General features: G+C 52.5%; 1 protein-coding gene across 1 annotated transcript in view; it reads left to right on the top strand.

The window, feature by feature from the left end:
* Positions 1-11174, top strand: part of LOC103457075 (unconventional myosin-VI-like) — a 30595-nt gene that overhangs the window by 13578 nt on the left and 5843 nt on the right. The window contains exons 12-29 of the mRNA XM_008397002.2: positions 870-1014; positions 2260-2417; positions 2487-2578; positions 2713-2785; positions 2860-2987; positions 3795-3890; positions 3989-4159; positions 4486-4524; positions 4600-4693; positions 5722-5852; positions 5931-6008; positions 6182-6311; positions 6803-6893; positions 7430-7580; positions 8043-8251; positions 9612-9690; positions 9991-10151; positions 10532-10570. Of these exons, the coding sequence (XP_008395224.1) occupies positions 870-1014; positions 2260-2417; positions 2487-2578; positions 2713-2785; positions 2860-2987; positions 3795-3890; positions 3989-4159; positions 4486-4524; positions 4600-4693; positions 5722-5852; positions 5931-6008; positions 6182-6311; positions 6803-6893; positions 7430-7580; positions 8043-8251; positions 9612-9690; positions 9991-10151; positions 10532-10570 (2065 nt within the window). The remainder of the gene's footprint in view (positions 1-869; positions 1015-2259; positions 2418-2486; positions 2579-2712; positions 2786-2859; positions 2988-3794; positions 3891-3988; positions 4160-4485; positions 4525-4599; positions 4694-5721; positions 5853-5930; positions 6009-6181; positions 6312-6802; positions 6894-7429; positions 7581-8042; positions 8252-9611; positions 9691-9990; positions 10152-10531; positions 10571-11174) is intronic.

The raw sequence follows: 11174 nt of genomic DNA, 5'->3' as shown, positions 1-11174 counted from the left end.
GTTGGTGTTGGTTTAGGTCGGTGTTGGTGTTGGTTTAGGTTGGTGTTGGTTCAGGTCGGTGTTGGTTTAGGCTGGTGTTGGTTCAGGTCGGTGTTGGTTTAGGTCAGTGCTGCTGTTATGCGACACACACATGCTGCGCTTGGAGAGCTGGTTGTGCTCTGGCTGCTCAGGTGCACTGATAGTTTAGTGCTGCCCTCCGATCTGTCGGACATTTTTTTCCCCGACATCTGCTGATGTCAGGCGACCCGTCAGAACCGCTCATGGTAAAAAGCTCAGGCTGAATCTTAGAACTACAGGAGGTTCAAACTCCACTCATTCATTTTAGCTACAGAAAAACACCAAGCCGCCAAATAAACAAAAGCAATAATATGACCAGTAAGACTTGGGCTTCGGCGTGCCCTTTGACCCCCACAGACTCACACTGATGAGCGCTACGTACTGGATGGTTTTTTTTTCTACACAGTTTTGTTAATAGTAAAGAGGGTTGGATAATAAAACTTATAATCACTATTTTTTTCTTGTTTTATTTAAAGTAAAATCTCATGGTACTCACAGCGCACAGCAGGAGGCGCTGCAGCAACAACCTAACTGTCGGTCGCTGTGGCTAAATAACGATTACCCATAGCTGCCATGGTAAATCATTGCTTACTATTGAGTATTCCCTAACATTAGTGTGATCAGGCAGCATGTAATCATATATACATATATGTATTATTGTCATAACGACTTCATGTCTGTATCGAGCAGCACCAGGTGTTGCTCTGTGAAGCAGCTCCCAGCCTCAGGTCGTGACCCCTGGTCCCCGACAGGCTCCACTTTAACCGGAGCAACAGCAAAACCAATGATTTGCCCTGCTCCTTGTCTTGCAGGCGGCTGCACCATCAGGAACCAGTCGGGCCAGACGCTGCAGCACTGCGCTGAGCTGCTGGGCCTGGAGCAGGACGACCTCAGGGTCAGCCTCACCACCAGGGTCATGCTCACGTCAGCAGGGGGCGCCAAGGGGACGGCTATCAAGTAAGAGCTGCTGCTCACCACACACACGTTTGCATGGCTATCTTTGTGGGGACTTTCCATTGACTTCCATTCATTTCTACAGCCTAATCCTTACCCTTATCCTAACTCTAACCAAAACTCAATTCACACCGTAGTCCTATATCTGACCCCTGACCCAAAAACAGCGTTTCCCCTTGTGGAGACCAGGCTTCAGTCCCACAAGGAGCAGTGGGTCCCCACAATGTAGTTTGTGTCAGGAAAATAGTCCCCACAAGGTATTACAAACAAATGCGCGCGCACACACACACACACACACACACACACACACACACGACTTTAGCCTGAACAGAACAAATTCTCCTGAATTTGTTTCCACTAGTGAACAGCTGCCTGGTTCTGCTCTGCTGGTCCAGCCCAGAAAGTGTGTAAGATGTTGTTAGAAGTCAACCAGAACCAAACAGTTGAACTGACTGCTGGTGAGCAGAACCATCCAGAACACAAGCTAACGACCCATTAGCTGTATAAAGCTCAGGCTGCTGGAACCGGGGCTGCTGGACCTGACTGAGGTTCTGACCTGTTCTGAAGAAATGGCCGGCTGCTCATACTGGCCCTAACCTTCGCAGACCAGGCCGCTACCAAATCGGCACATTATCGTAGAGTGGAAGCCATCTGGCATCAGTAATGCTGCTCAGACTAGCATAAACATTAGCATCATATGATACAGAAATCTGAAACTGTTTCAATCTCTGAAGTAATTTTCTCTCTCACATCATTGTTTGATTTTGTTTAAACTAAATGCCTTCAAGGGAAGCGGCATTCTAGCTGTGCTAGCTGTGCTAGCTGTGTTAGCTGTGCTAMCTGTGTTAGCTGTGCTAGCTATGTTAGCTGTGCTAGCTGTGTTAGCTGTGCTACCTGTGKTAGCTGTGCTAGCTGTGCTACCTGTGTTAGCTGTGCAGACAGAATATTCTGTAGTGAATGGGTGAAGCCTGGTAACTGCCTGGTTTCTCTCTGCAGCAGATCAGTTTGGGTTTTTCTTATCTGAGCAGAGGTCAAAGGTTGACCTCTTCTTCGATTGGTCCAACAATTAACGGCGTGCATCCTCTTAGCTTCTGCAGTCGGCAATGCTTTATACTGAAAGACTCGATCTGTGGTCAACCCTGACACGCTCCAGTTCCTGGCAGCTGTTGCTAACCTGATGGCCAGGTGGGCAGCTGTCTCTCCCTAGTGAAGTCTGTAAAGGTCAGAGGTCACCCCGTGTTTCCCCAGGGTGCCCCTGAAGGTGGAGCAGGCCAACAACGCCCGGGACGCGCTGGCCAAGGCCACCTACAGCCGGCTCTTCGACCATGTGGTGACGCGGGTCAACCAGTGCTTCCCCTTCGACTCCTCGGCTAACTTCATCGGCGTGCTGGACATCGCCGGCTTCGGTCAGTCCACGATGAGGAAAAGGGGTCGGTGGGAAGGAGATGACCTCTGATCTTCTCTCTGTCTTCCAGAATACTTTGAACACAACAGCTTTGAGCAGTTCTGCATCAACTACTGCAACGAGAAGCTGCAGCAGTTCTTCAACGAGCGCATCCTGAAGGAGGTGAGATGCTGCCATGACAACAGACCCGGTTGCTTGGGTTCTGGTTTCCTGTGATCCCAGGAAGCTGGAAGCAGCATCACCTGTCCTGATTGGACGCTCTCTCTCTCACCTTCATGGTCTGGTTTGCTCTGCAGGAACAAGAGCTGTACCAGAAGGAGGGGCTGGGGGTCAACGAGGTTCACTACGTCGACAACCAGGACTGCATCGGTAGGTCTCTCTGGATGTCCTGCAGCTGCTGCTTCCTCCTCATCTTCATCAGGGCGTCTCCTCTGTCTCTGCAGACCTGGTGGAGGCCAAGCTGGTGGGCATTCTGGACATCTTGGACGAGGAGAACCGCCTGCCTCAGCCCAGCGACCAGCACTTCACCGACACGGTTCACAGCAAGCACAGGAACCACTTCCGCCTCACGGTGAGTCCCTCTGCTGCAGCTGAAGCCTGGAACCAATGGCTTACCAAGACCGCCCTGCCAGCTCACAGACCCTCATGGATAATCACAATATCATTAGGGAACGAACTGGACTTTGCCTAGAAAGTCTGGTTTGGTTGGTGAGGTGTGAAGCCTAGATGACCTCTGACCTCTGATCCTCCAAACTTTGTTCTGGGTTCGGTTTGAATGTGAACGCCAAGCGGACCGACCGCAGACCGCTCCAAAAGCAGGAAGTGGACTACAGCGCAGGGCATTCTGGGTAAATACAACCAAAGCTAACATGCTAGCCTAGCGCTAGCAGCAGAAATGGCTCCTGGTCTTTAGCCTAAAGAGAAATCCTCCAACCGCTGAAATCCTCCATCTTGTTTCCATCTGGTGAAGMAGGAAGTTGCTCWGWGTCTTCAGTGGTTCTTGGTGCAGCGCCCCCACAGGCCAGGAGGGGAACAGGTTGGTTTGACTCAGAGCAGCTGGAGGTGGAGCAGATGTTCTGGTTCCAGTAGAACCGGGTCGACCGGACTGAAGGAGGGAAACAGACTTGGAAGCCAGAAAACGACTAGAAGCTGTGATCATTTAAAGATGAGTTTAGGTTCTTGAAATAATAAAAGGTTTTTATCTCCACATCCAATGATCAGCTGGTGAAGGAAGTACTTTGCGTTTTCAAAATAAAAGACCTGAATGTAACTGTTAATCTTCCAGTCTGAACTGGAACCGTCTGTAGATGAAATCAGTTCGGTCGGTTCTGGTGGTTCTGGGAAAACGTCCTGATGACTCTGTCTCTGTGTCCCGCAGATTCCCAGGAAGTCCAAGCTGACCGTTCACCGGAACGTCCGGGACGACGAAGGTTTCATCATTCGCCACTTCGCTGGGGCCGTGTGCTATGAGACGGTGGGTTCAGCAGAGGGCCTGGTCCGGTCCGGATCACCTGGTCTGGCTGCCCGGTCGGACCCCTGCAGGGTCTGACGTGTCCTCGTGTCTCTCATCAGACCCAGTTTGTGGAGAAGAACAACGACGCGCTGCACATGTCCCTGGAGAGCCTGGTGAGCGAGTCCAAGGACGGCTTCGTCCGCCGGCTCTTTGAGAACGCCGCCAGCAGCCGAGACGCCAAGCAGAAGGCCGGGAAGCTCAGCTTCATCAGCGTCGGAAACAAGTTCAAGGTGAGCCGGACGCCGAGCATGACCTCTGACCCGCCGCGCTCCGTCCCCCACCCTGACCTGACGGGCTTTGATAGGCTCTGGTTCCTGTCAGCTCCTGTGTTTCTATGGTAACCACATCCTGTGGAGAGGTGTTGCGTGTCCTCGATGTGCGTGAGATGCTGATGGCAGCTGTCAGTTTAGTGTTGCCGTTCAAACGCTTCACCACGTTGACCCAGTTTGACCCGAAGCAGCTTCAGCGAGAGGCCAGAAAATAAATTTGCTGGATCCAGCAGAGATGTGGTCATGAACCGTCTGCTTTGATAACGGAGCTCCTGTTTCTCCTGCAGATGCAGCTGAATATTCTCCTGGACAAGCTGCGCAGCACAGTGAGTCATGTTCCCCTGCAGGGGCGCTGGTTCTGGTTCTGCTCTCTGGGTCTGACTGATCCGCTTCTCCTTCAGGGCTCCAGCTTCATCCGCTGCATCAAACCCAACCTGAAGATGGTCAGCCACCAGTTTGAAGGAGCTCAGATCCTCTCCCAGCTGCAGTGCTCCGGTACGAACCGCTGGGGCTCCTTCCTGTTTCTGGCAGTAGGTCGTTCGCTGGTGATTGGCTTTAATTGGAGAGAAGACGGGTCAAGCTCCTCTAATTAGCATCAATCAGGAGAGCCGACCAGATTGTTCTCCACAAGAACCTGAGAACATGTTCATCTCCTGCAGCTAGACGGGATGAGGCTCTGCTTTACTTTCAGATTAAAGGCCCAACTGGACCAGCACCTCCTGATGAGGTTAAGGAGCTCCTGCAACTCTCTGCATCAAGAAGCAGGCTAGCCTGGGGGCGGAGCCTATTGCGTTAAACTCAGGAAATATGATGGTGTCTCCCTGTGAGGGGCATTCCCTGCTCCAGCACATGGCTGATTAACCATAGAGAAACTACAGGACCGTTTTAGGGTCCTGTAGCTAACCCCCATGGGGTTAGGGTGAGCTGAGGTCAGAGGTCAGAGCGGGACCAGGACCCCATGAGCTGAGGTTAACCCTGACCTCAGCCCATGGGGTCCTGGTCCCGCCCTGACCTCAGCCCATGGGGTCCTGGTCCCGCCCTGACCTCAGCCCATGGGGTCCTGGTCCCACCCTGACCTCAGCCCATGGGGTCCTGGTCCCGCCCTGACCTCAGCCCATGGGGTCCTGGTCCCGCCCTGACCTCAGCCCATGGGGTCCTGGTCCCGCCCTGACCTCAGCCCATGGGGTCCTGGTCCCACTCTGACCTCTGACCTCAGCCCACTGAGCTTCCTAACAGAAGATAAAAGGAGCAAAGGGACCGAGAGCTGTACCTGTTGACTAGTGAGGCTCTTTTGCCCAAACAGTGAAGAGACTTTGGTTCGTCCTTTAATCTGTTGCAAACGGTGGAAAGAGAATTTCCTGCCAAGAGGCACAAATGCTAAATAAATGGGCCTAAACTTGAGCCGCCGAGGGAACCAGGCTGTAGTTCTGGTGCTGGTCATTCATGTCACGTGGGAAATAAAATGGAAAGAACCCGATTGTGAACGGACATGTTGAGGTTCTGTTCTGGGCCGTGTTCTGCAGGAATGGTGTCGGTTCTGGACCTGATGCAGGGCGGCTTCCCCTCCAGAGCTCCTTTCCACGAACTCTACAACATGTACCAGAAGTACATGCCGCCCAAGCTGACCCGGCTCGACCCGCGGCTCTTCTGTAAGGTGGGTTCTTGAAGCTCTGGACCGGAACCGGGCCTTCTCGGCTGATTTTAAGACCCTCGTTGTGTTTTTCTGTTGCAGGCTTTGTTCAAAGCTCTGGGACTCGACGAGAACGACTACAAGTTCGGCCTCACCAAAGTGTTCTTCCGCCCTGGAAAGGTGAGACATCCTTCCTTCCTTTCTGCACCAGACTAACCGATCCGACGATCAGAACCGAGCCTGTTGGCTCTGGAGGCCCAACTCGGACCAGGGAATCCTTCGCCAGAACATCAGACGGCAGCGTGACAGTCAGGCTCTCAGAGAGGTTACTTACTGTTCTGACTGGTTTCCAGTTCGCAGAGTTCGACCAGATCATGAGGTCCGACCCGGAGCACCTGGCGGAGCTGGTCCAGAAGGTCAACAAGTGGCTGATCCACAGCCGCTGGAAGAAGGTCCAGTGGTGCGCTCTGTCCGTCATCAAGCGTAAGCAGCTTCCTCACCTCCCATCGTTTCTCCTGAAGCGTTGCCTCAACGTTCTCCCATCCACACCAATCAGTCGTTTCTGTTTCAACCTCCTGCTATCGGATCAGAACCTCAAGAACTGAACCCGACTCACATCATGACATTCCTGGAAACCTGTGAATTTATAAATGCTGACACTAATCAGTCCATCATTGATCCAGGCCGAGATTATTCACAGTAATGAAGAGACGATGATTCTGTTGGTCAGAACCAACCGGTTCTGGTCCAGAACCGGTTGGTTCTGATGGTTGCTGCAGCATCAAGACTTTAAAAATCTTTTTATATTTGTTTCCGGCTCTCAACATATTAACTCCGTTGCAGTTTCATATGTGAGCCACTAGATGTCTCCACCTGGTGGACTCTGGGCCTTTAACTTCCCACTCTCTGCGGTTCTGGTGTTGTGTCCGGTTTGGGTCCAGCTGGTTAAAGTGGTTCCTGTCTGTCTGTTGCAGTGAAGAACAAGATCCTGTACCGGGCCGGCGCCTGCATCACCATGCAGAAGACGGTCCGCATGTGGCTCTGCAGGAAGAAGCACAAGCCTCGGTGGGTCACACTTCCTGTCGTCGGTCAGCAGCTTCCTCCTCCCGCTCTCTGACCGCCACGCTCCCTCCACTTCATTCCCCGGCCGCCGCCGGCGTTCTGCTCGTTGCGTGCGATAGTTCCGGGCCGCCAATCCGTCTGATTAGAACCGTTTGGAGCGCCGTTTCCTTCATCATCTCTGACAGCATGCTGAGCGGCGCCGTCGGGGATTACTGGAGCGACGACGACGACTGCTGGGGATTCTGCAGTGATGGACGGATCAGGTCATAGTCGGAAGCAGAACCGCTCCGACTCGTGACTCAGACAGTAGACTGGGAGCCGGACCCATGGCGGTTGGAGGTTCTGGTGGATCGTGTCGGTTCACGAACGCTTCTGGGTGAACTTTGACCTGAAGCTGAACTTGATGTAGAGAAGAAATCTGTTCAAAATGATCAGTGTTGGATTAATGGTGCGTCGCCCAGCTAGCCGGGCCGCTAACGGACCCGCTAGCTGACCCAGTTCCTGTGGTTCTGCTAACAGACCCGGTTGTGTGTCTGCAGCATCGACGGGCTGGTGAAGGTGCAGAACCTGAGGAAGAGGATGGGCCACTTCACGGAGGTGGTGGGAGGCCTGAAGGAGGGAAAGCAGGAGATGAGCCAGCAGACCCAGGAGCTGGAGAACGCCATCAACGCCCTGACGCTGAAGATCAAGGTGAGGTTCTGGTGGTTCTGGTGGACGGCAGCACATTTTGGGCCACTTGTTGTGTGAGCCCATCCATAGATGCATATATATCCAGTTTTCTTTCTTCCGTCCTTTCTGGACCAGATGGCGCAATAGAGCCAATTTTTGGGCGCGATGGTTGCCGTAGTTACCAGCTGCTAACAGCTGATGACGATGGATGTTCTGGCAGAATCTGGGTTTTAAATAGGCCGTTCTGCTGGCTCTGATGGGCTCATAGTGCCGTGAATGACGGCTGTACGGACAAACTTTGTCGTCTGAGCGTTGTCACGGTAACAGCTGCTCATAAATATTCATCCGCTTTAAGGTGACGGCTTATTGGACTGCCTTAACGAGGGTGGTTACCATGGCAACTCTGACCATAAAGTCAGATGTAGACCAACCAAATCCTCAGCTTGAAGTTTCTGACCTCTGACCCTCTCCGCCTGCTTCCAGAACACGGTGATGAGCCGCATCGACATCGACCACGAGTACCAGGTTCTGGTGAAGCGGTCGGAGAAGCTGCTGATGGACCTGCAGAACAAGAAGAAGGAGGAGGAAGAGCGCGAGCGTCTGCGCCGCATCCAGGAGGAGATGGAGCGCGAGAGGAAGAGGAGGGAGGAGGAAGAGCAGCGCCGCAGGCAGGAGGAGGAGGAGCGCCGCCTGTAAGTAGGAACATCCAATCGCAGCGCAGCTCCAGTCTGTTGGAGTAATCTGATTACTCTGGATCAGTTCAGACTGCAGCTGGGCAGAAATACGTTTTTCCTGTCGGCCCGAAATTTGATGCAGAAAAACTCAGAAATATTGGAAACTTTTATTATATTTCCTGCTGCGGCGGCGGCTCTGCGCTGGCGGCTCTGGTTCCCCACAGACAGACAGTCCCAGTTCTGCTGCTGACGATCCGGGTTGGTTGGAAGGGTTGAACCTCTTCTGGTTCCTCCCTGGCGCCTGGTGATCCGGACCCGCTGTTGGCGGACCCAGAGCCACAGTGATCGGAGGCAGCGGTAGGAGCCCCCCCCTCCTGCGGCAGCGATCTGCATGCGGGTCACGGCCCGCTGCGCGTTCAGGCTGCAGTCTGGGAGTCTTTAGCAGGACTGATGGAGCCGTCGTGTTCGTCACAAGCCGCCGCTCGCTAATGTCACACATTAGAGACGACAGGCTGAGCTTTATGGCTCGCTCCCCCTGCGCCGCGGGCTGAAGGTCGCAGCCTGAGACATGCAGCCTTCATCTGCACGTTTCCCAGCAGAATGACCTTCAGCCGTCCTGATCTCAGCGGTCAGGAGGGAAAATCAGTCAGCAGATGGGTCGAAGTTTATCAGTGGTGATAATTTCAACAAAAACGTTTTGATTTCATCTGAATCTAACTAAACCCCAAATCAAACATTTCTCCTGATGAATTGTCTAAATTGGTTCTTCTGTCTTGGTTTCTGTGAAAATTGTGACATTTTCATTTAAATGTAATCCTGAAAATTTGGCCTAGCTGCCTCAGTGCTGCCCTCTTTGGGTTGGATGGTGGTACCGCAGGGGTATAAAACTCTCTGACACGCCCCCTGGTGGACAGACAGGATTTGTGCTAGTGAGCGATTTTTGTTTTTAATGAAAGTTGCAACACGTGTTGCTTGTCAGACTTTTCTGAAACTGACATTCCTAGGGTGAGGAGGTTCAAGCTGACCATTAGGGGGCGCTGTGTCCGGTTTGAGTCACATGTTCATAACTGATGTTGGCAACGGCTTCGTCACTGGACTGATGGTCCAAATGTCTTCCAGTCCAAACTGCTAGCAGAGCTGTGGCGGCTGAATTTACTGATTTAGCTTGTCTAGCTCAGGAACATCCACAGTTCATGAGCAAATGGCAAGATGACGTTTCAATAAAAGCCCAGAACATTCTGTCCACCGTTTCTCATCCTCTCGGCCCGTCCACAGCCCAGACGGTTCCCCAATGCGTGGTGATCCGGACGTTAGGGAACCCAGGACTTCTGCAGAGATGGATGAACTTCCCTCTCGCCTTCTGTCTGTTCCTCTGCAGGAAAGCAGAGATGGAGCTGAAGAGGAAGCAGGAAGAGGAGGAAAGGAAGAAGAGGGAGGAAGAGGAGAGGCGGCTTCAGGTTGGTGTTTTTCACGCCAGCTCTGGATGAGTTCGCTGAAGTTCCTGTGTGAAACTCGAGTTCCTCCAACGTTGCTCAACCTCAGCAGCATTTAAATATATTTAATTTAACCTGGTTCTCATTCAGACAGCAGCCTTTTGCTAGCCTTTCTGCTAACCCTGTTAGCTGCTAACTGCTAGCACTCCTGCTAACGCTGTTATAACAGGAGGTGGAGGCGCAGAGACATCCACAGAAATAGGAAGCAGGCTGGTCCTGGTTCCGCCTGCTGACCAAATAATCCAGATTGTAATCCGTCGCCAGGCGGAGCTGGAGCTGCAGCTGCAGGCGGAGCGGGAGGAGGAAGTGGCACGGCAGGCGGTGCTGGAGCAGGAGCGGAGGGACCGGGAGCTGGCCATGCGGATCGCCCAGAGCGAGGCGGAGCTGATCCCCGACGAGACGCTGAATGACTCGGGGTTGCGCAGGTACCCTGACCTTTGACCTCTAGGCTCCGGAAGCTCACAGTGACCTGCTCTGAACAAATCTATTTCCTGATGTACGACGAAACAAAATCAGATTCATCTCCAAACAATTATATATAAATGAATATAAAGTTTTACAGTTGTTTCTGGGTGGTGGAGGTCCAGTTTCTCCTTCAGGCCTTAATGATCCAGAACCAGAACCTGGACCTGGACCTTGGTTTATTTGGATCCCCATTAGCTGTTTTCATAACAACGGCTACTCTTCCTGAGCTCAGGAGGAAACTGACGAAGTTCCACCATGTTTAACGACGTTCTTCTTCTCTGGTGTTTAACGACGTTCTTCTTCTCTGGTGTTTAACAACGTTCTTCTTCTCCTGTTCCAGTAACGGCTCCTCCGTTCCATCGTCTCCAGAGAGAGCAGTGTAAGATCCTCAGACATAACCTTTCTGATTAACCCCGGCTTTTTCTGACCCCTGACCTCTGACCCCTGCATGCTGTAACAATCTAACAATCCTCACTTCCTAGTAGAACCTTTTCCGACCTGATCGGCACCAGTTCTAGTCTCCAGACGGTTCAGAACCAGAGCAGTCCAAACATAAGCTGCAAATTGTTAGAATCTCTGTGTTTCAATCCAGAACCTGATTGTCTCAAAAGGCTGGTTCCAGTTCAGAACCGGGTCAGAACCGGGGATGATTCTGGAAGGAACCCAGTAAAGACGATTGGGTTGGCTTCCAGAGAACCAGGTCTGCCCCGCCCACCGCCGAAGCCTCATTGGCTGACATCAGAGACAGCTGAGCTGTGGTTGGTTCTGATGGATCCGGTTCTGCTGGGTACAGCTTGGTGGCCAGTGGGAACCAGTGAAGGGTTCTGTCCCAGTTTCAGTAGGAACTGATTCAACTGGTGACCAGTCTGACCTCCTCTGATTGATCACCTGGTGGATCAATGGTGGATCACCTGATTGATCACCTGGTGGATCACCTGATTGATCACCTGGTGGATCACCTGGTGGATCAATGATTGATCACC

Source organism: Poecilia reticulata, linkage group LG21, assembly GCF_000633615.1.
Source record: "Poecilia reticulata strain Guanapo linkage group LG21, Guppy_female_1.0+MT, whole genome shotgun sequence".
Lineage (NCBI taxonomy): Eukaryota > Metazoa > Chordata > Actinopteri > Cyprinodontiformes > Poeciliidae > Poecilia > Poecilia reticulata.
Note: the sequence above shows the minus strand (reverse complement) of the source record. Positions and strands in the feature narration are given on the sequence as shown.